The sequence below is a fragment of the Prionailurus bengalensis genome, chromosome D4 (assembly GCF_016509475.1).
Source record: "Prionailurus bengalensis isolate Pbe53 chromosome D4, Fcat_Pben_1.1_paternal_pri, whole genome shotgun sequence".
Classification (NCBI taxonomy): Eukaryota; Metazoa; Chordata; class Mammalia; order Carnivora; family Felidae; genus Prionailurus; species Prionailurus bengalensis.
In genome coordinates, this window is record NC_057359.1 from 50,194,419 (window position 1) to 50,221,875 (window position 27,457).

A 27,457-nucleotide genomic window follows, 5' to 3' on the forward strand; every position below is an offset into this window, starting at 1 on the left:
ATTACAAAATACTGTATCTCTACCATTGTATACATTTCAAGACTTCCTCAATGAAGTTAAAAAAAAGTCTGTATCACTCAGTATTAAAGATTTCACATATATACACACAATTCATTTTACAAAATTTTTCAAAGGAATTTTCAAGTGTTTATGGGGCATACTACTTGCTTACAGATCCAGATACATAAAAAAAATAGGTATATACACTGCATTGATTAAGCACATCATTTTATAATAAAGAGCTATTAAACCACACACAAATCCAGGAATATCAGCTAATCAGAAATATATGTCAACCATAGAAAACAATATTAAAAAGTATTAAATACTCTTCGGTTATGATACCAAGGTCCTAAACACATTTGTTCTGGGTCTTCAATTTACTGCATAAATACAGATATAACAACCATAAGATGAAAAAATACTCTTAGTCTTCCTGAGTAAATTAATTCCTTGCACAAAATAGTTGAAAACGAAAACCACAAGGTGTATTAAAATTATACAGCTTCTTCCTTTTATAACAGAACACTGTATTATTTACATATATAAGCATGTCAACCTTTACTGATGATAACAATAACTCTGGAATAGAATTTACAGAACAATGATGATCCTAAAAGGTTTTCACTATCAAGTCATAGCCATAGGTAAAACAAACATAATTAATAGTATGGAATGCAGATATATGAATTTTATTTTCAAAAGGATGAAACTTCTTCAAATAGAAAAAAATCAAAGCATTATACTCACCAGTATTTTTGTGACCTTTTAGTATATAAAGTGGTGCTGGACTTTCCAGTGAGAAAATACAAATATTGTGGTCATTTCCTCCAGTGGCGATTAGTCCATGAGGGTACATATCACTTGAAGGTATGATGCATACACAAGATACAAAATTGGAGTGGCCACTCATACAGTGCATTTCTGTAAAGCCCCTGTTAGGACTGGAAAGACATTGTAATGAATAAGATACACATTTGTCCCCTGACTTACCATAGGACATGAGTATCAAAGTACTCATTTTCTTTTAGTATACTGGTTGAACGCTAGAGTGTCTGCTACCTCAAGAATCTATTGGTTTTGTTTTGTTTTGTTTTTAAGTAATTTCTACACACAAACTCACAACCCTGAGATCAAGAGTCGCATGCTCTCCTGAGTGACCCAGCCAGGTGCCCCAAGAATCTATTATTTTAACTTAAATATTAAATATCTAATTTTATTAGCTACTATTGAGATTCACATCAGATTAGAAAAAGTTTAATTAGTGTTTCATTGATAAGAGTATATTAATTAACAGAAAGAATAAGGAAGGAAAGGGAGGGAAACAAGTATCGCAAGTGGCTTTTTCTCATGCTCCGTCTTCATTTCTATTCATCTGTGACTGTTACCCTCAGAAATCCCTGGTGAAGTGAAACATTCATACAATTAAGATAATGAAGTACACTATCAATAAGTCTCAAACACAGTGAGAATATTTTCATACTATGAAACACTAACTTAATACCCATTAGTAGAGTATATATATCTAAATCCCTAGAGTACCAATCATTCTCAATATGCAAACTAATGGAATACAGGGATATATAAATGAATGCTCTAGGGACACAGCATACTAATAACTGCTTTGTGTTTAGAAAGATTATCAATTTGTTACACACATCACTCAGCATCACAGCCTTATATAACAAGTCAAACAACACATTACAATGTACTATGTGGAAGGCAGTAAGTTAACTCCTGAGAGAATATAAAGAATTATATCCCCGATTCAAGCTAAATTAAAAAGTCTGCAATGTAGTAGAAGGAGACAGGACAAGTGCACACGAAGAGATAAGACTTCAAGATAAACACACATCCATACACATTTCGAAGAAAGGCATAAACCCACAAGGCCAGGGAGAATAAGAAGAAAAAGAAACAGGAACACAACTTTGAACACTCAAAGCTGATTGAAAAATAATAAAGGATATAGAATACCTGAGAAAACTGAGGGTTTTTTTTAATGTTTATTTATTTATTTTGAGAGAAAGAGTGCAATAGCAGGGGAGGGGCAGAGAGAGAGGGAGAGAGAATCCCAAGGAGGTTCCTTGCTGTCCGCACTGAGCCTGATGCAGGGCTTGAACTCACCAATCCTGAGATCATGACCTAAACTGAAACCAAGAGTCGGACATGTAACCAACTCAGCCACCCAGACACCCTGAGAAAACTGAGTTCTAAGTAGGCATCAGGGAAAGTAGAGGACCAATCTACCAATGAATCCCTAAAAAGCTGAAAAATATCTGCAGCACTATGTACCTCTAGAAATGGGGACCAAGAAAGGTAGGAATTAGGAAAAGGAACACTATTGAAAATCTTCAGAATCAGTTGCAAGATGAATCATATGAAAAATCTTCAAAGGAAGGTATTTGGCAGTAGCTTTTTTTTAACTTGTCCACTTTTTTTTTTTTCAACGTTTATTTATTTTTGGGACAGAGAGAGACAGAGCATGAATGGGGGAGGGGCAGAGACAGAGGGAGACACAGAATCAGAAACAGGCTCCAGGCTCTGAGCCATCAGCCCAGAGCCTGACGCGGGGCTCGAACTCACGGACCGCGAGATTGTGACCTGGCTGAAGTCGGACGCTTAACCGACTGCGCCACCCAGGCGCCCCTAACTTGTCCACTTTATTTTGTTGTGTGTTTTTTAAAACTTTTTAGGGGTGCCTAAATACAGACTGCCTTCCAGAGAGAAAAAAAATAATAGTTCAAGAAACAGAATGGCTTCAGACTTGTCAAATTTAACAGTAAAGGCTGGGGCGCCTGGGTGGCTCCGTCAGTTGAATGTCTGACTCAGGACATGATCCCAGGATTGTGGGACCGAGACCTGTGTTGGTGGGCTCCTGCTTGGGATTCTCTCTCTTCCTCTCCATTTGCCCCTCCCCCCTCACCTGCTGGTGCTCTCTCAAATAAAAAAAAGTAAACATTAAAAAAAAAATACACATTGGAGGCTAGAATACAATGGAGCAATAGCTTCTTAATTCTGAAGGAAAATTATTTGGGAATTACAGTGCTACAGACATTTAAATTATTATTCAAGTAGCAAGGCAGAATAAAATCATTTTCAGACTTTCACTATCTTAATACATTTATCATCAGTGTACTGCATTTCAGGAAGCTCCTGGAGGATATGCTCCAAAAAGGCATCAAGGAAGAAAACTAAGAAAGTAAAACGATACAGATAACAGATCCAACACAAGAGGCCCAAAAGAAGAAACTGTGAAGAACACAATGAAGGGAGATCTCAGGCTCTGTGTGCCCCAGGGGCAGACAGACCAGGTCAGAAAGTTTTCACCCCCAGGAAGATGAAACTGTAAAATATGAAGTATGTCTACAGGTCTTGAGAAGAGATTTAGACAACTAGCAAAGAATATGAAGTTGAATTTGTGAGAAATACATAAAAAATGAAGTGAATGAAAGCCCCAAACAGGATACTCATTACTACAGGGAGATCATAAAACTGTTGAGGAAGAGTTATCTTAGTTTATTCCACAGCAGTGTAAGTAGAGCCTGTGCAGTCATAAAATACTGATTTCGTCTAGGGGTGTCTGGGTGGCACAATCCATTGAGCTGCGACTCTTGGTTTCAGCTCAGGTCAAATGTTCTGTGAGTTCAAGTCCCACATAAGGCATGGAGCCTGCCTGGAATTCTCTCTTTGCTCCTCCCTGCCCATACATGCTGTGCGCACTCTCGCTCTCAAATAAGTAAACAAAAACTTAAAAATTATACTGATTTCATCTAAATTAAGTTCAACTATAAGGGGCGGAGCATACAAAAGATGCATAAGCTGGGGGAGAGCTGAAGTCCAATATTCTGCAGCAAGAACAGAAAATGCCTAAAATATTAAAAAAAAAATAGAAATAAAGCACTTTATATATACACATGGAAGTAACATACAAAAATAAGCAGTTAAAAGAGACAACAATTTTAACTCCAAGAAAAGGAAATGGGGGTTGGGAAGGGAATGTCTCTGATTTCTTAACAAACTCCATAGAACTATTGACTTTGGACACAAAGTGCTGACTGTTTACAGGAGGGAGAAATCATTTAACCCTTGGCATGGACAGGCAAGAGTCAACACACCACATTAAATGTGAAGTTGCATCTTTCAAATGTGGGTAGTTTTCCAAAGGTAAAAAAATAGTCCATGACAGATGAGAAATCCAGTTTAACTTGAAGTGGGCTTAGGGAGGCCTGAAGCAGTCTGAAACAATCACATGTTGACTGGTACAGTTCAATGTACAATCAAAGAATAATGTCTCCATTCTGAAAGGTCTTCAGAAGGCTGAGAGAGCCTCTGGGTTTTCAATGGGCTTTTGTGAAAGACAAGGTATCTGGTTTAGTGCACCTTGGAAGAGAACTATTTTGCTTCCCTAAAACTAAATTAAATTCCATTATTCCCAATCCATCTGTACACTAACTACCTTGATCCCGAATTCTATCAACAATGTACATGGGAAAACAATTTTCATGTCCTATCTGGCTACAAACATTTACAGCACTTCATTACATTTATTAATATACCATACAAATTGTCATACAATTTGACATACAAATTGTCATACAAATACAAATTGACATACAAATTGTCAGGATGTCAGCCTTGAGGACACTTTTATAACAGTAAGGGTACGTTAGACACTTCAGTTGGGATGTAGAAGAGACTCATCACCCAGGGACTATAAAATGCCCTACTCTGAACAGTTGGAAATGAGAGGTAAAACAGTCTTATTTCATCATTACCCACTATCTATTCCTGTGTGTGACACAACGCTGGCTCTCAATCAGTGTTAGCTGAAGAAATTTATGAATGATTTTGAAAACAAAACCAAAAACACAACATGAGTTAAAAAGAAAAAAGCACAACACTTTTCAAATACATGACTTCAGCCTCCAATCCCTGAAGTTCTGATGAATGCAAAAACTCTAGGACCTAGCACAGTCCTACAAAATATGTAAAGTTTAATGACAAGACTCAACTATTACAGCAGCCATCCTTTAGTTACTTCTGACTGCAATGATTATATCCTGCTGGGTACGTGCTTCTACTGAACTCAATTTTAAAGAGATAAGCTTAATCAGTAATTACACTCAAATACACATAAATTTATGTATTAGCATTACTAAGTGGTTCAGAATATCACAGAATCTTAGAATTAAAAGAGACCTTCAGAGATTATCTCGTCCAATTCAATATAGGAGTTTGCTCTATAACGTTTCTAGTCTGTCTACCATCATGTACTGGCTGCACTACAACAAAAGCCTCCAAACAGACCTACTTCCACATTTATCCCTTTGCAATCTAATCTCCACCAGCAGCTAGCAGTATTTCTCAACAGGTCAATCAAATCATGTTGCTCCCTGCCTGAAATGCATTGAAGGCTTCTACTTACACTCTTTCTAGAAGCACTCTTACCATAGCATGTGGCTCCAGCCAACTTCTGGCTCCTGACCTCACAGCTCATTCCCTCCTGAACACAGGAACTTGCCTCTTTCTTAATCCAGGGTGTCTATGCTTGATCCTCCTACCATCTACAGATCTCTTTCATTTCAACTCTTCTCATTCCTTGCTCCCATGACTAGGTCCATCTTGGTGTCAGCTTTAATAAACCAAACAAAACTGAAACCCTCATCAGAGAGGCTTCCTTCTTTAACATCTCTCCATTCAATTCTATACTTGTTTGGTTTTTTTTCACAGTACACATGCCAATGAGCAATTATTTATTTACTTTTTTTTCTGATCCATGAGCCCTCCCAGACTGTAAGAAAGCTCCGTAAGAAGAGGGAACTTGTTTTTGTTTTCTTTTTCTTCAGGATCTAAACAAATAGTAGAGACTCAACCAAGAGTTAACATCTGAATTTATGCATGGCTACCCAAACTCTGAGTGAAACCTATACTAATGGGAGAGTTACTACATAACAAAGTAGATCACCTCAAATTTTCTCTTTCTGAACTGAAATCTGTCTTCCACGTCATAAATTTCCTGTTACAACCAGCCAAATCAGGACCGACCCCTTGAACTTGATTTGGACTGGAGCTTAACCTTCAGTTTCTTAATTTCTCTTTTTGGTTAACCTGACAACATTTTGAAGGCAATGGACTTTCTTTCAAGAAAACAGCACATCCTCACACATCGATAAAACATATTGAAACTTTCATCCCCTCCATCCGAGCCCACCACAGACCCCAGACTAAGAAACTTATTTGGACAAGGAGACGTGCCAAATGCAACTTTCTGCAACGCAATTATCAAAAATTAAATTTGAGGGAAGATTACAGAGCACATTCTAGGGAAAGAAGAGGATTTACTTCAATTACATGTCAGATGTTTTCACAACGTCTAATGGGGGGGTGCACCTGGCATCAGTAAGTTTTCAAATCTGAAAGAAACATGGCAAATCATCGCCCAAAAGAGCTTCGTCCAAGGTCACCCACTCGTTAAGTGGTAAAATTAGGACAAGAATGTACGTCTCTGTAATCCTAAAGCGGTGCTCTTTCCACCTAAATCTCACAGGTTTCCTAACACTGTGCGCCCAGAGTGCCAGTGCTCTCAGAGCTGTGAGGGAGCGCGGACCGGAGGCAAGGCCGGGAACAGTACAGGATACAGTAGGGGAGGGGTCCTCTCGTCCCACCAGCAATAGGAAGCTTGCAACACTGCCAGGGGTGGGTGGTGGGGACAGGCGGGGACAGACGGACTCGCAGCGCTCACCTGTCTGGGACCCAGAGACGGGTGGTGCGGTCTCGGGACACGGACACAAAGGCCCCCGGCGGATAGAGGCTGCATACCAGGCCCCGCACATCCAGCTCGTGGCCTGGGAGCGAGCAACTCAGCCGGTACCTGGCGGCACCGCTCGCCATGGCCCTTGTCGGTCCGGCACCCGGGGCCCAGGCACCGCGCGAGATCAGTCCGCAGAAGAGGCCAGGAGTGCGCCGAAGCGCGGCGGGCGAGGGGCCTGCAGGTGAGGGGCGGCTGAGGACCGGAAGAGCCCTAGAGCCGGTGCGGAAGAGCGACGGGGAAGGGAAACGCCGAACGGGCCGAGTGACACAGCAACCCTGACATGTACACCGGAATTCATCATCTGTCTCAGCCCGCCATGACGCAAAGCGTGTGCGTCCCGACTGCTGAGGGCAAGGCCGAGCTGAAGCCCGTTTCCTTCCCGCGCCCTGGACGATCCGCCGAGGAAGAGATAACAGGGCCCGGCCGTTGGGCCCGACCGCCCCAATCCGGATCCTTTTCGAGCCCGCGTCCTTGCCGAGTCCTGGCTGAACAGTTTATTGTAGTACGAGATGCGCGCTGGGACTACAAATCCCACAATGCCACGCGCAGTGGGGCGGGAACCGCAGGCGCGCCGAATCCGGATATTTTAAGATTTGATTTCAGGAGCTGCGCGCTCCCTTGTGGTTGAGAGAAATCGTTCTGAACGTTTTGTCAGGGTAACCCTTTTGCGACTTTTCCAGAACTTCTGTGGAATCGCCTGAGACTTTTGGAAGTTAAACATTGTTTTTTAATTAAAACGACAGAGTTTGGGACCAAGTTGTAAACAGTCGTTTGCCTTAAATCCTAATACTAAGCTGGGTTCTCGGTACTCTAAAAAATTAAAATATCTTACGTGTTAAGCAATTCTCAGATTTAAAACATTTATCTCAACTGTCACATCTGCCTACAAATGACAAATGCTGCGTCCTCCTTCCATGTGTCTGAAGGCACTCAGGGAAAAAATCTCCATAATGTCAGTTGATTCAGACAATTCTGTGTACCGAGTAGCTGGGCAGAGGTTGTAGGGAAGGAAACAATCTTTTTTCTTTCTACCTTTGTAGGCTTTGCGCGGGGCGTTGCAACAAAAGAGGTTAATAAGAGAAAAATTTATTAACATACATATCTCATATATGCAAGGGAGAAACTCAGAAATGAGTACTCAAAGAGGTGGCTAGAGTCTGGACTTACGGCACAAGTTAACAAAGGAACAATATTTACTGAAGAAAAGGACTTTAAGTCTTTAGAAGCAGCAAATTTTGGAGAGGCAAAAATATGGGGAACTAACAGTAAATAAAGTCCAGTTACTAAAATTTGTTATGTGGATTCCTCCTGTATAGTCACTAAAGGACACTACAAATTTGTTGGGCTCAAATGGGAGAATTACATAAAAATATTTTACGAACTTGAAGTGATAATTCAGCCACGTGACATTTCATTTTGTTGCATTCATTTTAAACTACTTGAAGGCAGGCACATTCAGAAATAAATCTGGTTTATAAATAATGTATGCAAGTTGGAAATGTGAAAAACGTTGAAAGTCCAATACGTACGTACGTTATGATTATAGTTGCAAGCACATTTAAGCTTTCTTTACATAGAAAGAATGGAAGAAAACTCCAAGTTACTTTATTAGAGATGTGGGATTTGAGATGAAGTAGGTTTTTTTTTTTTTTTACATTGTGTTTCTTTATTTAAAAAAAAATTTTTTTTACCTTTATTTTTGAGAGACATAGAGAGACAGAGCAGAAGCAGGGGAGGGGCAGACAGAGAATGAGACACAGAATCCAAAGGAGGCTCCAGGCTCCGAGCTATCAGCACAGAGCCCGACCTGGGGCTCGAACTCACAAGCCATGGGATCGTGACCCGAGCCAAAGTCGGATGCCCAACCGACTGAGCCACCCAGGCACCCCTACATGGTGTTTCTTTACACACTGATTCTAAGATAGTTATTTTTAAGACCACTGTCCATTTAATTCATCCTTCACAAACTTGGATCAAAATAACTTTGAAAGGAAGATTAAAGATAGGAAGTTTCCACTGAAACGAGGAATAGATGTCACCAGAAACACATCTATACTTAATGTAATGTGTACATTGCGCAGACCTAACAGGAAGGATAACTACCTCTAATAAGAAGTAAAAAGTATAACGCTGCCTACCACAAGTAACTAAAAACAGTTATTAAAAAGTCTATTACACGATAACACATATCATGTCACATACGAGGTGACATAGCGATATAATAAAACTCGCTAGGAGTAAATGCAGGTCAGGCACACAATCAGAAAGGTGACTTTGATTATAAATACTAAGGTTTTCAGACAAAACGTACTTCCCTACTCAAGTCGCCGTTTTCTGTTTGTTTCAGAAAAAGACTGGAGATACTCCGACAACAAAAATTAGATCTCCAATCTCGCGAGAACAGGTTATTCTCGTTCTGTTTGGTGTTACCAGGGACAGAAGCCGAAGATTGGCCAATCAGGAGGCGGGTCCTCTCTTCGTCCCGCCCCCGTTGCCGGGATACGTAGCCGCGCGTAGCCGCTGGTGGTTAGTTCTGAGGACCCAGGAAAGCTGCGCGAGGGCAGCTTGCAGTGGCGAAGTGAGCTAACGGTGCCCTGGACGACTGGTGGGCTCCGCCTGGGGTGGCGGCCTCGGAAACAGGTTCGAGCGCCCGTCACCGCTACAGCTTTCCTCCTGACACTCCCAGGGAGGTGAGAAATCCCAGGTCCCATCTATCCCTCTCTCAGTCCCTCCGGAGCCGCTTTTCTTACCTTGGAGAAGCTGATCCGCTCCAAACAAAAACAAATCCACACTTTTCGGCTCTTAGCCGTTCTCTCAGCCTGTCGCCAGGCCTGGGAAGTCGGACTCCAGGCCGGCAGAGCGTGTGGAGAGATCACCTCAGTCAGTCCCCGGAGGAAACCTGCCGAGGCGAGACCGGAGGGAAGGATCCAAGAGCCTCAAAGAGAAAATTCACCGTGGGCTGAGGGATTTCACTCGAAGCAATAGATTTGTGTCTTTTATTAGCAACTTGCCAGTTGTTGGTATATGTTAAAATGGCTGGTTTAGGGAGGATCCTGGTAGTAATAATTAGCAAGCCGATGTTTTTATATAGTATCTTTAATCTTCACAACAGCTCTTCAGGCCACAGCCCATTGCCACGCATGGGTCTTACAGATGAGGACCCACATCCAGTGGGGATAACTGTCAGAGCTAAAGTTTGTGTCTCTCATTTTTCTGGAACCAAAGGCTAGGCTCCGTCTCTGATTTGCGTGAATAACGGAGGAGTTAGTGGCCTGTCTGTTAGGAGTGACCGTTCTTTTATCTCCTGGGACTGATCTAATGCTAGGCTTTCTCCAAGATAGTAAAGCAGTGGTAGAGACAGTCAGGTGGAAATTCTTTTTTTTTTTTTTTAAATTTTGAAATGTTTATTTACTTTTGACAGAGAGAGACACAGAGTGTGAGCAGGAAAGGGGTAGAGAGAGAGGGAGACGCAGAATCTGAAGCAGGCTCCAGGCTCTGAGCTGTTCCACAGAGCCGGATGGGGGCTCAAACTCACAAACCCAGGGATCATGACCTGAGCTGAAGTTGGAGGCTTAACAGACTGAGCCACCCAGGCGCCCCTGGAAATTCTATATGTTGTACATTTTCTTAAAGTTGTCAGGAAAGCTAGAATAATAGACTTAAATTTTACATGGACAACAGCCGTACTTCATTTTCTTGAGCTTCTCCACTAATGCGCTTTTTACACATTGAAGGTTTGTGGCAAACCTGTTTGTCAAGCGAGTCTATAAGTGCCATGTTCCCAGCGGCATTTGCTCGCTTCATGTTTGTCACATTTTGATAATTCTGGAGATATGTCAGACTATGCATTGTTACTATATTTGTAATAGTCATCTGTGATTAGTGATTAGGACTTGCTGAAAGCTTAGATGAAGATGAGGGTTAGCATTTTTTAGCAATGAAGTATTTTTTTCGCTAATGTGTAAATTTACATAAATATAACTGAAACAAAAATGTAATGAAACAATACCCTTTCTATATGCAGTGAACTCTTACATTAAAAAAATTTTTGTGTGTGTGATGTTTATTCAGTTTTGAGAGACAGCAAGCAGGGGTGGGGCAACGAGAGAGAGGGAGACAGAATCCGAAGCAGGCTCCAGGCTCCGAGCTGTCAGCACAGAGCCTGACGTGGGGCTCGAACTAACGAACTGTGAGATCATGACCTGAGCTGAAGTCAGACGCTTAACCAACTGAGCCACTCAGGTGCCCCTCTTACATTTTTTTTAATGTTTATTTTTGCGAGAGAGAGTGAGTGGAGGAGGGGCAGAGAGGGAGAGAGAATCCCAAGTAGGCTCCAAACTGTTAGTACTTAGAGCCTGATACAGAGCTGGAACTCACAAACCGTGAGATCATGATCTGAGCTGAAATCTAGAGTCAGATGCTTAACTGACTGAGCCACCCAGTCACCCTTCTTACATTTTTTACTTCATGTTTAAAGCATATTGGGCAAAACCTACCAACTTGTTTTCACAACCCACTAACAAGTCATGACCCATAATCTGAAAAGTGCTATTCTAAATCATCAGCCAAAACTTTGAATAATATATTCTGATGAGTAAAGGAGGGGGCTGGTAAACTGGGAGAGGATGAGTGAATTGAGGAGCAGGTTTAAAGGGAGATAAAGTGAGAATAAAGATAAGATGGGTATAAAGAATACCAATGAAATATTTCAATTGGTATTGAGATGAAACAATTCCAGATGATGACAAGCTCCAGGTCTAGCCATAGCTATGGATGAGTGAAATGGAGTTGAGATGGTTACTAAAATTTAGGTCAGGGAACTGTGACCTAGAATGTTAGATATTGAAGCCAGTATCCCTATGGAAGTCATCCAGGACATTGGTGGGACTGGAGTAGAGAGACTTGAACTAGGTATAAAAGACTTTAGTAAAGATGGGGGGAGAAATTAGGAGGTCCCTAAGATAAAAGGAACCAGGAAAGATCCAAGGCAGTAAGGTTGCATTCCTTGGTCCTCAAAGGAAGATTTGGAAGATTCATGTTTTAAAAGTGACACTGGGGAGCAACGGGAATGCTGTGCACTCCTTTGCTTTGGAATTATGGATTGAGAAGCTAAAACAGCCTTCACTGAAAGTGTTTTGCGGCAAGTTGGGATTCTATTAAGGCAAAGAGTAAAATGAAAGATCTGATAACAGGGTTTAGAATATAAAGGAGTGAATCATCATTTTTCCCTGTGGGGGGAAAAAAAAGTACGGAGGGAAGAAACGTGCTGGATATGTCAGAAAAGAGAAATTTTAATAGAGTATGGGAAGAGCTCAAGAGAGACAGGTAATTAGAGAGGCTTACATTTTGGTAAAAAATAGGGAAAAGAGAAAGGCATATGATAATTGATTTCATAGTTCCACTCTAAATTGAACATTACTTTCATATTTGAACAAAATGAAGCCTGTTTAGCCTTGTAGTAGTACCTGGAATGACAATTTGCAAGAGAAGTCATTGTGGGTTAAATGTTTGAAGGGAAGCTATGTGGATCTCCAGTGTGTTGCTATAGGAGACATTAAAGGAGAATTGAACTGTTACTTGTTTCCAGATAGTGGTGAAAGTAAACAAACGATGGCCAGTAATCACAAACCTTCAGCAGCTCGCCCTGTTTCACGAGGTGGAATGGGGTTGACTGGAAGACCTCCTTCTGGAATACGACCCCCATCAGCAAGTATTCGAGTGGCAACTGGAGTAAGTTTCAAACAAATCTGTTTAATTCTCATGCATATGTCCTACTAGAAGTTGGAAAGCCTGTCTATAATAAGAGATTCTTCTTTGTTCTTTATTCCATCAGCATACTATTACGTATGTTTTGGCGTTTTTTTGGGGGGGGGGGTTTTGGGGGGATACCTAGAAGTATAAATGTGGGACGATGTCTGAAAGACATTTTTAAAAATTTATTTATTTTGAGAGAGAGAGTGCGAGTAGGAGAGGAGTAAAGCGAGAGAGAGAGAGAGAGAGAGAGAGAGAGAGAGAATCCCAGGCAGGCTCCACACTGTCAGCACGGAGCCCAGTGTGGGTGCTCGATTTCACGAACCATGAGATCATGATCGGAACTGAAATCAAGAGTTGGACGCTTAACTGACTGAGCCACCTAGGCACCCCTAAAAGACATTACTGAGAGAAGATACCTTCTCACATAGATATTCAAATTTATTTTAAAGGTACAATAATTTAAGTGGTATAGCTTATTGGTGCCTGAATTAAATGAAATGGAATAGATGAGAAACAGAATCAAACATATGTAATTAGTGATGAAGGTAACATTTCAAAATAGTTGGAAAAGCATGGAGTATTCAATAGTTTATTCAAGTAATGGATAAGCCATTTATTTTTAAAAATTGACCCCTCCCTCACACAGAATTCTAGGTATTTTAGAAACTTTATATTTAGAAAATGAAACCATAAATGTTCTAGAAGAAAATACAGGCAAGTATTTCATATAAACTTGGTGTGGACTTGGCCTTTGTAAAACAGAAACACCAAGTACTGAAAAGGAAAGTATGTTTATATTTATATATTTGAATTTTTAAAAATTGAAAACACCACAATAAAGTTAAAAGAAAAATGACAAAATGATAAAAATATCTGCAACATATATGTCATAAATAGAGTTGAGAATTGTAAAATGAAAAATCTTTATGAACTGGTAAGAGCTCTTTCTGTAATTAAACACTATGAACCCTATGTTAAATCAAAATTACATGAGATTTCTTTTGGGGAGAGTGGGGAATATCATTGTAAAACTATTCCAGAATTCATTTAGAGCAATAAAAAACAAAAATAAAAGTGCAGTATTCTAATATAAAAATATAAGTAATAAGTAAAACAATATTTTGGTTGCCACAGGAACCTGGAAACAAACAAACAAACAAACTAGTAAATGTTAATAGCTTAGTGTAAGATGGGGAGTGTCATAAATCAGTAAGAGAAACACCGCATTAGAAAAAATTGGATAAACTTTATAAACTGATAATTCTAAGCAGAGTGATATCCTATAAAAGATAATTGTTACAGTTTCATTATAATAGTGAAAATTTGAAAGCAACTTACCTTGTAACAGGCAAACCTTAAATAAATTATGATATATCTATCCCTATAATTGGCTATTAGGTAGTCATTAAAAATTATTTTCAAAGTATTTGAGGAAAGTATATATCTTTATAATACAGTATTAAATGAAAAAAAAAAGTGTGGTGCCAGTTGAACATAAAAACGTACATTTATTTACAGAGAAGTAAATGTACCAAAATATTCATATTAATTTTTCTTATGGTTGTAGCAGATGATTTTGACTCCATGTAAGGTGGTTTTGACTCCTTATCTGTGAAGTTTACACAGTAGGCTAACTGCAAACCAGAGATAATACTGGGTCGTCCTGTTTTTAGTTCATAAGAAGCACAATAAATTTTGGAGGGAATAATTTTGTTAAAAATCAGATTTTCTTAAAGTTTTCAGATTTTTCTAGAGTTTCAGCTGATATTACCAGCATCATCAACTTACACTGAAATGATTTTTCTAAAACCTTCATGTACATGGTACTGAGCTAGTAAGAATTTTTATTTTAGTAAAAATTTATGCTTGTTATTTAAATATTTATAAAAGAATCTGACACTCATTGGCCGCTTACTCCATGCCAGGTGCTTTACCCATTTAATGTTTGCAGTTTAAAAATTTTTTTTTCAATGTTTTATTTATTTTTGAGACAGAGAGAGACAGAGCATGAACGGGGGAGGGGCAGAGAGAGAGGGAGACACAGAATCGGAAACAGGCTCCAGGCTCTGAGCCATCAGCCCAGAGCCTGACGCGGGGCTCGAACTCACGGACCGCGAGATCGTGACCTGGCTGAAGTCGGACGCTTAACCGACTGTGCCACCCAGGCGCCCCAATGTTTGCAGTTTTAAAAATATTGATGCCTGTTGTAAATCATACAAAGGAAAAGTGTCAGAGTTCCCTCCTACCTCAGGTATAACTATTGTTAACAGTGTGACGTATATACCCTTTAAGATTTTTTTCTGTTCATTGACAAACACTAACACACATGCATATAAGATTATATGGTTTTACTATTTTCTAAAATAATGATAATACTATACACATTTTTATTTATCTTGTCAATTACTTTTAATAATGTATTTCCATGTGAATACATATATATAGTAATTCCTTTTAATATGTGCCGTTTTAATTTATACTTCTCTATATTTTCATTTGGTAAAGTTTGCCCAGGAAGAGATGTAGCATTCTCTTCCAAAGATCACTCAAGATAACCCTGAACTCATTTCATTTGTATTTGTGGTTGACAGTGTTCCTGTGTCCAACATATTCTTTGACATGTGTTACTGTTGTTGGCCCCCAGTATAATAACCAAGTAATTCTCAGAATCACTTAAGAACTATGTTAGCTGACAAGATTAGAGACCACCACCTAACAATTAATGATAAGCAAAATGAATGACTATGGTTATATACAATCCCTATCTAAAATGTCTACTACATATTTAATCTACTACTTGACTCTTTGACAGAGAGTGGGGGAAAAAGTAAAGAAAGAATGGAAGATAAACAAAAGAAGGATATTTTGAAACAGCCTCAGGTTGTCTCCTACCTTTCCAACTTGTCCATGCTGTATGAACTGACAAGAGGACAGTCTTTTGTCCTTTCCTCAGATTGTCTAATGTTCTATTGGATTTTACAGACCTGAAGTAGAGAATCATGTAATGATATGAATGCATGCTGAATGATGTCAGCCCTTTGACACTTGGCTATCTCATGACAGAATTTATATGTAATTATAATTTAAAAATGAAAATTTATTTTTTCTGATTTTGAAGGTAGTATATACTTACCACAATAATGCTGAAAACACTGAATTGTAAAAATAACAACATAAAAATGAACTATAATATCACATCATATGGAGATAACCATTGTTATTGTTTCTTATATAATTCTCAGACTTTTTTGTTTTACAAAATGGAATTATAAATACTGTTCTGTAAACTACTTTTTAAAATATACTGTAACTTATTCAACCATTTCCAATGGTCAAATAAGGACAAAAATGTGGATATTTAATTCCTTTCCAGTTTTGAGGTTATTATATAATGTCTACACATAAAATTAATTTTTAAAAAAATTTTACTTTATTTTTCTTGAAATATAGTTAACGTAGAATTTTTTTTTTTTCCCCTCAAGTTAGCTAACATACAGTGTAGTCTTCACTTCAGGAGTAGATTCCCATGATTCATCATTTACATACAACACCCAGTGCTCATTCCAGCAAGTGCCCTCCTCAATGCCCATTACCCATTTCCCCCACCCTCCATCCCCTACCTAGCCCCATCAACCCTCAGTTTGTTCTCTGTATTTAAGAGTCTCTTATGGTTTCCCTCTCTCTCTGTATATTATTTTTCCTTCCCTTCCCTTCCCCTATGCTTATCTGTTAAGTTTCTCAAATTCCACATTTGAGAGAAATCGTAGATACCTGTCTTTCTCTGACTGACTTATTTCACTTAGCATAATATGTTCTGGCTCTGTCCATGTCATTACAAATGGCAAGACTTCATTCTTTTCATTGCTGAGTATTATTCCATTGTATACATATATACCACATCTTTATCCATTCATCAGTTGATGAACACTTGGGCCCTTTCCATAATTTGGCTATTGTTGCTAGTGCTGCTGTAAACATTGGGTTGCACGTGCCCCTTTGAATCAGCACTCCTGTATCCTTTGGATAAATAGCGCAATTGCTGGGTTGTAGGTTAGTTCTATTTTTAATTTTTTGAGTAACCTCCACACAGTTTTCTAGAGTGGCTGCACCAGTTTGCATTCCCACCAACAGTGCAAGAGGGTTCCCTTTTCTCCACATCCTCACCAACATCTCTTGTTTCCTGAGCTGTTAATTTAGGCCACTCTTACCCATGTGAGGTGATACCTCAGTGTAGTTTTGATTTGTATTTCCCTGATGATTAGTGATGTTGAGCACCTTTTCATGTGTCTGTTGGCCATCTGGATGTCTTTTTTGGAAAAGTGTGTATTCATATCTTCCCATTTCTTAACTGGATTATGTGTTTTTTAGGTGTTGAGTTTGGTAGGTTCTTTATAGATTTTTGATACTAACGCTTTATATGATATGTCATTTGCGAGTATCTCCTCCCATTCCATCGGTTGTCTTTTAGTTTTGTTGATTATTTCCTTTGCTGTGCAGCTTTTTATCTTGATGAGGTCCCAATAGTTCATTTTTGCTTTTATTTCCCTTGCCTTCAGAGACATGTCAAGTAAGAAGTTGCAGCCGAGATCAAAGAGGTTGCTGCCTGTTTTCTCCTCTAGGATTTTGATGATTTCCTGTCTCACATTTAAGTCTTTCATCCATTTTGCATTTACTGTTGTGTATAGTGTAAAAAAGTGGTCCAGTTTCATTCTTCTGCATGTTGCTGTCCAGTTCTCCCAGCACCGTTTGCTAAAGAGACTTTTTTTCTATTGGATACTCTTTTCTGCTTTGTCAAAGATTAGTTGGCTATGTATTTGTGGGTCCATTTCTGAGTTCTCTATTCTGTTTCATTGCTCTATGTGTCTGTGTTTGTGCCAGTACCATACTGTCTTGAAGGGGCTAAAGTCTGGGATTGTGATGCCTCCAATTTGGTTTTCTTTTTCAACATTACTTCGGCTATTCGTGGTCTTTTGTGGTTCCATACAAATTTTAGGATTTTTTGTTCTAGCTCTGTGAAGAATGCCGGTGCTATTTTGATTGGGATTGCATTGAATGTGTAGATTTCTTTGGGTAGTATCAACAGTTTAACAATATTTGTTCTGCCAATCCATGCACATGGAATGTTTTTCTATTTCTTTGTGTCTTCTTCAGTTGCTTTCATAAGCTTTCTATAGTGAAATTTTCAGCATACAGATCTTTTACCTCTTTGGTTAAGTTTATTCCTAGGCATTTTATCGTTCTTGATGCAGTTGTAAATGGGATTGATACCTTGATACCTTGGGATTGATACCTTGATCTCTTTGTGTTGCTTCATTATTGGTGTATAGAAATGTGACTGATGTCTGTACATTGATTTTGTATCCTGCAACTTTGATGAATTCATGTATCAGCTTTAGCAATTTTTTGGTGGAGTCTTTTGGGTTTTCCATGTAGAGTATCATGCCATCTGTGAGAAGTAAAAGTTTGAGTTCTTTGCCAATTTGGATGCCTTTTATTTCATTTTGTTGTCTTATTTGCTGAGGCTAGGACTTCTAACACTCGTTAAACAACAGTGGTGAGAATGGACATCGTGTTCCTAATTCAGTGGGAAAGCTGTTAGTTTTTTCCCATTGAGGATATTAGCTGTGGGCCTTTCACATACGGATTTTATGACATTAAGGTATGTTCCCTCTATCCCAACTTTCTTGAGGGTTTTTATTAAGAAAGGATGCTGCATTTTGTCAAATGCTTTTTCTGCATCTATTGCTAGGATCATATGGTTCTTATCCTTTCTTCTATTAATGTGATACATCACGTTTGATTTGCAAATATTGAACCAGCCCTGCAGTCCAGGAATGAATCCCACTTGATCATGGTGAATAATTCTTTTAATATACTGTTGAATTCGATTTGCTAGTATTTTGTTGAGAATTTTTGCATCCATGTTCATCAGGTATATTGGCCTGTAATTCTCCTTTTCAGTCGGGTCCTTGTCTGGTGTGGGAATCAAGATAATGCTGGCTTCATAGAATTGAGTCTGGAAGCTTCCCTTCCATTTCTGTTTTTTGGAATAGGTTGAGAAGAATAGGTATTAACTTTGCTTTAAATGGCTGGTAGAGTTCCCCTAGGAAGCCATCTGACCAGGACTCATGTTTTTGGGAGATATTTTGATAACTGATTCAATTTTGTCGCTGATTATGGGTCTGTTTAAATTTTCTGTTTGTTCCTGTTTGAGATTTGGTAGTGTGTAAGTGTCTAGGAATTTGTCCATTTCTTCCAGATTGTCCAGTTTGTTGGCATATAATTTTTCATAATATTCTCTAATAATTGTATTTCTGTGGTGTTGGTTATGATCTGTCCTCTTTCATTTGTGATTTTATCTATTTGGGTCCTCTCTTTTCTTTTTGATTAATCTGGCTATTCATTGATCTGTTCTATATTCATTGATCTGTTCTGTGTTACTGGATTCTATATTTTTATTTCTGCTCTAATCTTTGTTATTTCTTTTCTTCTGCGGGCTTTGGGCTTTCTTTGCCACGGCCTTTCTAGTTCCTTTAGGTGTGAGTTTAGATTGTGTATTTGGGACTTTTCTTGATTCTTGAGATAGGCCTGAATTGCAATATATTTTCCTCCAGGACTGCTTTTGCTGCATTCCAAAAGGTTTGGACGGTCATTTTTTCATTTTCATTTGCTTTCATATATTTTTTAATTTCTTTAATTTCCTGGTTGGCCCGTTCATTCTTTAGTAGGATGTTCTTTAACCTCCATGTATTTGGGGGACTTTCCAAATTTTTCCTTGTGGTTGATTTCAAGTTTCCTAGTGTTGTGATCTAAAAATATGCATGGTATGTATGATCTCAGTCATTTTATATTTGTTGAGGGCTGTTTGGTGACCCTGTATGTGATCTATTTTGGAAAATGTTTCATGTGTACTCGAGAAGAATGTGTATTCTGCTGCTTTGGGAGGAAAAGTTATGAATGTATCTGTTAAGTCCATCTGTTACAATTGTAAGGGTTAAATTGTAGTGTAGGGCTAACCTGTAGCCTTAAGAAATAACAGCTTTGTTTTAACACTGTAGATTAAGAGATAACAGCCTTGTCCTATCAATCAAGGGAACAAAAGTTCAAGGAAAATAAATTGGATTAGTGTTTGATTGGATTGGGGCAAGGGCATGTCTGAACTGTTTCCATCCCCATCTGGGAACTATTTCTTTGTTTTGTTCCCAGGTGATAATAAGACGATGTGGTCTATGTGGTCGCTATAAAAACTCTGTACCCCTGCTGTTAGAGATGCACTCTGGTCTAGAGTGTCAGTCCTGATCGTTTGGCCTTGCCTCTCATTGCAATAAACTTTGTTGTGACTGTCACTGGTGCTGAAACGCCCAGAGTCTAAGAGACCCCCAAAAACGAACCACCAGAGTCCAGAGTCAAAGCTAAGCAGCAAGGGTCATTTATTGCAGGTTTGAACCTGGACCTCTGCGCCCCCGTTGCCGGTGACGCCAAGAGGCCCTGAGAGAGGTTTTTACACCCCTTTTATAGACAGGTACAAACAAGTCATGGGGAAATCAGGAATTTTCCACAGTTACAGAGCTGCGATTGGTTGGTGTTTAAAGTTGGACACTTAACAGTATTCGATTGGTTCCTGCCTTTAGGTCAGACCACAACCGGGGGTACGGGTATCACAATGATTGATCAGGAATACACGGATGTGCCAAGCAACAATGATTGATCAGGAATACACGGATGTGCCAAGTAACAATGGTTGATCAAGAATATACGGATGTGCCAGGCAATAATGATTGATCAGGAATACATGGGCATGCCAAGCAATTGTACAGAAGCGGAACAAGCTGGTTAAGCTTGGTTAGGTTTCAGTTTCCCATAACTTAAGCTTTTAAGTTTCAATTTTCTCAGGCCTCTCAGTGCCCATAGCATTCTGTTTCAGGAGTTGTGTGGATGCAACACAATGTGTCATTCAAAAAAAGCCGTTGTTTCCTTATTGATTTTCTGCCTAGATGATCTGTCTATTGTTGTAAGTGGAGTATTAAAGTCCCCTACAATCATGTTATTGTGTATAAATTTATTTATGTTTGTGATTAATTGATTTATATTATTTGGGTACTTCAGCATTGGGGACATAAACATTTATAATTGTTAGCTCTTCTTGATGGATAGACCTCTTACTTTTGATATAATGCCCTTCTTCATCTCTTGTTACAGACTTTGTTTTAAAATCTAGTTTGTCTGATATAACTATGGCTACTCTGGCTTTCTTTTGACGCCCAGTAGCATGATAGATAGATTTCCTCACTTTCAACCTGCAGATGTCCTCAGGTTTAAGATGGGTCTCTTGTAAGTAGCATATAGATGGGTCTTATTTTTTTACCCATTCTGATACCCCTGTATCTTTTGATTGGAGTATTTAATCCATTTACATTTAGAGTGATTATTCAAAGATACGGATTTAGTGTCATTGTGTTATCTGTGGGTTTCAAGCTTGTGGTGATGCCTCTGGTCTTTTGTAATCCTTACTGCTTTCCACTCACAGAGTCCCTCTTAGGATCTCCTGCAGGGCTGGTTTAGTGGTCAGGAACACCTTTAGTTTTTGTTTGTCTGGAATAGCCTTTATCTCTTCTTCTATTCTGAAAGACAGCCTTGCTGGATAAAGGATTCTTGGCTGCATATTTTTCCTCTTCAGCACATTGAGTATTTATTTCCTGCCACTCCCTTCTGGCCTGCCAAGTTTCAGTGGACAGGTCTGCTACTACCCTTATGTGTCTACCCTTGGTGGTTAATGCTTGTTTGTCCCTAGCTGCTTTCAATATTCTCTCTTTATCTTTATATTTTGCCAGTTTCACTATATGTCATGGTGTTGATCTGTTTTTGTTGATTTTGAAGGGAGTTCTCTTTGACTCCTAGACTTGGATGTCTGTTTCCTTCCCCAGATTAGGGAAGTTTTCAGGTGTAATTTGTTCAAATAAACCTTCTGCCCCTTTCTCTCTCCTTCTTCTGGAAGTCCTACTATATGGATGTTATTTCATTTCATTGACTCACTTAAGTCTCTAATTCTCCCCTTGTGGTCTCATAATTTCTTTTCCCTCTTTTTTCAGCTTAATCATTTTCCATAATTTTACCTTCACTTCTTCTCTCCTCTGCTTCTTCCATCTTCGCTGTCACTGTATCTAGTTTATTTTGCATCTCAGTTATTTCTTTTTTTTTTTTTTAATTTTTTTTTTCAACGTTTATTTATTTTTGGGACAGAGAGAGACAGAGCATGAATGGGGGAGGGGCAGAGAGAGAGAGGGAGACACAGAATCGGAAGCAGGCTCCAGGCTCTGAGCCATCAGCCCAGAGCCTGACGCAGGGCTTGAACTCCTGGACCGCGAGATCGTGACCTGGCTGAAGTCGTACGCTTAACCGACTGCGCCACCCAGGCGCCCCGCATCTCAGTTATTTCTTAATTCATTGTGACTATTTCTTACATTTTTGATGTCTGCAGCAATAGATTCTCTGCTGTCTTCGATGCTTTTTTCAAGCCCAGCTATTAGTCTTATGACTGTTACTTTAAACTCTTGTTCAGATATATTGTTTGTATCTGTTAAGAGCAATTCTCTGGCTGTCATTTCTTCCTGGGTTGTCTTTTGAAGAGAATTCTCCTGTTTCAACATTTTGGCTACATTTCTGGCTTTTATGTGTTTTAACAGCTTGTTATGTCTTCCATCTGCAAGTTACTACTATATTAAAGAGGGATAATACACTGGCCAGGGCCAGGCACTTCAGGAAGTGTTTTTGGAGTGTGTTGAGTGCACTCTTGTGTTGTGTATTTGGCTGCTGTACCCACTGGTCAGTCTTCTACAAAGCTCCTCCTTACTTGTGGTGTGGATTGTTTGGACCTTCCACCAAGTGTGCTTTGATTTGTTCGTTGAAGTAACTCTGGAAGAAAGGAAAAGGTGGGGAACCTGATCCCATAGAAAGTGAAAAATGAAAGAGGTGAAAAAAAAAAGACCAAATAGAGAAAAAGAAACTATAAGGCTTAATCCAGAGAGAGAGGAAGGAAAATAAAGATGGAGCTTTATAAAAAGTGTAAAAAGAATAAAAATGCCTGAAAAAAATACATACATATATATATATATATATATATATATATATATATATAATAAGAATTGACCAAAAATCAAATCAGAAACTATGATCCTGATTCCAAAGGAAAAAAAGAAGAGGGTAGAAAGAAAAAAGAGAGGGGAAAAAAAAAAAAAGAAAAACAGACTAACATACAAAGCCACAAGATAGTTGTCTGTTGGTGTCTGGGACCAGTGGCTGTGCTCGTCTGGAGGAGGGACTGTCTGGTTCAGTCAGTGTCATTCCCACTCCAGTAGGTGAGCAGTTGCCAAATTGCTAGACACGAGGGGCGGGTCTGGTGTAAACCAGTCCCGCCTCCACTGGGGGCAACTGTTCTGTTCCCTCAATCCCCACTGTGTTGGTGATGAGGAGAAAAATGGCAACACCCCAGTCTCTCCTCCCTGGACTGGGTTTCTCAAACCATGCTGTTCAGGCAGCCCTTACAGAATAGTGCTGGTGGTCAGCCTGTTCTCCACAGTCTCCCGCACCTCTTAGGCTCTTGGCTAAGATTCAGAACCTGATGTCTTAAGGGGCCCTATACCACGTGGATTCCATTTTGGTGTAGCACCACTCAGCCCTGCTGGCACCTGAAAGGTCTTTTGTCCTTGGTGGGGCCATAGACCCTCTTCCCACAGTATGGGAGGAAGGAGACTGTTACCTCTCAGCATGCCCCTGAGATTGCTACTGTGCCCTGGGGCCAGCTCCCTCTCCCCCCCCAGGCTTACGTACATGGAAGCTGCAGTGACTTCAGTCTGGCGAAATTTTGCACACTTTTGAAAGCTCCTATCTTTGATCTTCAATTCCTAAGGCTGTTTGCAAAGTAGAAACTGGCACTCTCAGTATTTTTTTTCCCCAGTCCATGGTCCAGAGAAGTTTTTCTCTTGTACTAGCACAATACCACAATCCACAGCCTTTCTTTCTCTCCGTTTTGTTTCTCCACAGAAGGGGCTCCTTCCCCTCTGTGCCTACGCTGTTTTATCTCCCCCAGTTCACATAATGCATCTGTGTCCTGCTGAGCTGTCTCCCTTACCTGTGGAGACTTCTCTCACTCCACAGATTGATTTCCTTAGTGTTCCAAGTGTTCTGACCTCAATACAGCTGTGTTTGAGGGAAGGGAAGGGAAGGGAAATCCCTGTAACCCTACTTCTCTGCCATCTTAACTCCTCTAAAATTTAAAATTTTAAAGGAATGTACTATCTAATTGCCGGGGTCCAGCCCCAGCAGATCCAGGGATTCCCGAAGGATGAATGGCGTCGGTGAAAAAATAAAAAATGGACACAGACAACAGCAGTGTGTTTGACTGGCCGCTTTATTGTGGCAAACGTGGCATTATATTTGTTAGCAGTTTCCTTGTAGCATGCGTCATCTATTTTTCTGGCATTACCTAATTCTAAAAATGTTCCTATGTGTAATCACCCATTAAGGAACAACATGGTTATTTTCTTGTAATGTTCCCTCCTGCCCTTTGCTTATTGATTAATTTCTTCACATTATTTCATTATGTATCTACGTTTATCTATAATCTATAAAGCATTTGCTTTGCTATTTTCATGAAAGGTCATCTATCTCTCAACACCTCAAGTGGAAGACTTACAGGGACAGGACTTCTTAATTGTTTTTTTGAACCATTTGCGGTATAAGGAACAAAAGTTTTTGCTTTGGTCTGAGGTGCTTGGAGGGAGCCAAGAGGACCCTGGGAACCCACGCCTCATGTGTTCCCAGAGAGACAACGTATACCTGGGAACTAATGAACCATTCTGTACCTTAACCCACCAGGTCCAGTCATCATCTTGAATGTCTCCTGGGGGCCAGGTGGGCCTAGGGTTGGAGTAACTTGTATCCATAGATACACTCCTTTGTTGCCGGAGTGGGGCTTTCAAATCCATTTGTTCCCTCCTTGGCTGGGAAATATATGGGGTCATCCTTCCTTTAGGTAGAGGAGTCTTTATAGGGGGTGGCAAGGGCGAGATGTAGGGCTGCATGATTTTCTTGGGGTATCTTCTTTCTTTCCCCAGTGGTTCTTTTCCCTGGGGGCATGTCGTGGGCAATTCACCAACAGACGATTCCCCCAGGTACTTTGATTGGCAGGGGGGCTGCCCTGACCAATCCTAAGGCCAAATTACATAAAAGCAGGAGTACAAGAAGCTTCACTGTCAGTGGGCCGCCCTTCAGTCCCGATCCATCCACCATCTGGGCCCTGCCATCAGGCTGGTTGGAGAGCTTGGCTGCCGGCATCTATTGTTCATAGAATTTTAAATGTTAAAGACTTTTATTTAATATGTCCTATTTTGGGAATTCAAAAATGTAAGGAATACTTTACAAATTAAATGTAATTTTAATTTTTAAAAAATAATCTCTTTGCTGTCATAACAGTACTAGAGGTATAGTGTTTTTCTAGTTTACTAAAACTGAAATCATGTTTTTCATTTAGATGCCACCTGGAACAGCAAGACCAGGCTCTCGTGGTGGTACCATTGGGACAGGGGGAGTTCTGTCTTCTCAAATCAAAGTTGCTGATCGTCCTGTAACACAACAAGGTTTGAGTGGAATGAAAACTGGAATGAAAGGTATCTCTTTTAAAAAGACGAGTATATTTTGTATAAGAAGTAACACAGTACCATATTACTGGGGGAACCTGGGTGGCTCAGTTGGTTACTAGTGTCTGTCTTCAGCTCAGGTCATGATGTTGCGGTTTGTGAGTTCAAGCCCCGTGTTGGGGTTGCTGCTGTTACATGGAGCCCGCTTAGGATCCTCTGTCCACCCCCTCCTCAGCCCCTCCCCAACTTGAGGTCTCTCAAAAATAAACAAACACTAAAAAAAAAAAATAGTATTGCAGTACCATATTAGTTAGCCAAGAAGTATAAAGAGGCCATTTTATTCAATTTTTATTCCTTGATTCACAAAATTATGGTGATGGTTAAATAAAAGTGCTGTGAAAATACACTGTGAACTTTAATCTTCATTTTTCTAAATATGGAGCTTTACTATAACTTGAAGAAATTTGAAATAATTTGAAGAAAAGCTCAGGAATGAAAATTAGGTTTCTAGTACTACATAGAAATATTCTGAAATATTTTTTGATTGTTTCCATATCAAAATGACACTATTAAGGTATTTGTGTATTTATGATAAATGACTCAAGAAGTGTTACTTTTCTAATAATTAATAATCCATTATAATATGTAACTTCTTAAGTAAGGAATTGAAGCTAACACAGTTTTTTACTGCATCTTTCCTTAGGCCTATGTATGTGTTTAAAAAAGCATAATGGTACACTTATGATTCAAAAATTGGTCTGTGATACATAAAAATCAAAGCATGGTAAACTGCTTTATAATGAGTTTTTTATTTTCTGTATTTGTGACAGATGACTTATCAGGGATGAAGATATTCTACTGGGACAAAATTAATTATAAGATATTATGCTACCTTTTGTAATATAGTATGCCATGCCTTTCAGGAGACTTAAATTTTTTTACTTTATTATAATACCACTTAGCTCACTAAATATTAAAAAACAATTATTTAGGGGTATGTGGGTGGCTCAGTTGGTTAGCATCTGACTTCGGCTCAGGTCATGATATCACGGTTTGTGAGTTTGTGGGTTTGAGTGCTCTCTGCTGTTAGTGCAGAGTCCACTTTGGATCCTCTGTCCTCTCTTTGCCCCTCTCCCACTGGTTCCCCCCCCCCCCTCAAAATAAATAAACTTAAAAAAAAAACACAATTTTTTAGAAATGCTTGCTTGATATCAATACTGTGAAGAAATGTCAAAATTATATCATTGTCTAGTCTTCTCTCCCTCTTCTGATCATAGACCTCACAGTTACTACTCTATCCTTACTTTTTCCACTTTGCAAGGTCACCTCTCTCAAGGTTTGGACATTTAACCTAGGGGTACTTTCTTAGTCCTGCTGAAATAACTGAAATAAGATCATGTTTCTAAAAAAAAACGGTCTCTAAGACAAATTATGAAAAATCATAATCTCTTGCATTGAGAAATCCACAGTCTAAATCTTCACTGTGCTTTATGATAGTTAATAGCTACTTGTAGCTATTTAAATTTAAATTAATTAAAATTAAATAAAAGATTCAGTTCTCTGCTGTCATCAGCCACATTTCAAGTGTTTAATAATTCCAAGTAGCTGCTTTATTGGACAGTGTTGGTATAGAATATTTCCATTGTTGCAAAAAGTTCTATTGGATAACCCTGTTCTAGACTTTTTAAAAAATATTTATTTATTTTGAGGGAGAAACAGATTGAGAGAGACTGCAGGGGTGGGGCAGAGAGAGAGAGAGAGAGAGAGAGAGAGAGAGAAAATCTCAAGCAAGCTCTGCACATGCTCACGAACCATGAGATCATGACCTGGGCTGAAATCAAGAGTCAGCCACTTGACTTGTTGAGCCACCCTGGTGTGCCTAGACTTTCTTAGATTGAGTTTGCATTCAGTTAACCTGACCTGTAGAGTGTACTTCCTGTCTTAACACCCCTACCTTTAGTCGTATTTTTGTGATCTTAATTCAAGTTTCCATTATGTTATGATGCTAAGATATTAGTTCTCTTTTCCATTTTTTTTTTAAGCAGGCTCCACGCTCAACATGGGGCTTGAACTCATGACCCTTAAGATGACAAGTCACGTGCTTTACCAACAGAGCCAGCCAGGCACCCCAATTGTCTTTTCAATTGATTCAGTCTGTCATCTTGATTATCAGATTTACTGGGGCATAAATAAGGAATCAACAGAATTGTGGAGTGTAATTGTGGTTGTGCTTTGGCTTTACTATTTTGGTGGT

The 27,457-nt window shown here is 39.4% G+C and overlaps 2 protein-coding genes across 5 annotated transcripts in view; one reads left to right on the plus strand and one right to left on the minus strand.

Annotated features, from left to right (window-relative positions):
• Positions 1–7,335, minus strand: part of PLAA (phospholipase A2 activating protein) — a 40,150-nt gene extending 32,815 nt beyond the window's left edge. For 2 of the 3 annotated variants that reach the window (XM_043567090.1, XM_043567089.1), the window contains exons 1-2: positions 6,746–7,115; positions 751–944 (exon numbers count right to left, since the gene is read on the minus strand). In XM_043567090.1, the coding sequence (XP_043423025.1) occupies positions 751–944; positions 6,746–6,894 (343 nt within the window). In that variant the 5' untranslated portion in view covers positions 6,895–7,115. Of the gene's footprint in view, positions 1–750; positions 945–6,745 lie in introns of all 3 variants that reach the window. The other variant, XM_043567088.1, reaches the window with a different exon arrangement.
• A 2,009-nt stretch (positions 7,336–9,344) lies between these two features.
• Positions 9,345–27,457, plus strand: part of IFT74 (intraflagellar transport 74) — an 88,661-nt gene continuing 70,548 nt past the window's right edge. The window contains exons 1-3 of one of the 2 annotated variants that reach the window (XM_043567178.1): positions 9,345–9,504; positions 12,402–12,544; positions 25,098–25,233. In XM_043567178.1, coding sequence (XP_043423113.1) covers positions 12,425–12,544; positions 25,098–25,233 — 256 coding nt within the window. In that variant the 5' untranslated portion in view covers positions 9,345–9,504; positions 12,402–12,424. The remainder of the gene's footprint in view (positions 9,505–12,401; positions 12,545–25,097; positions 25,234–27,457) is intronic. The other variant, XM_043567179.1, reaches the window with a different exon arrangement.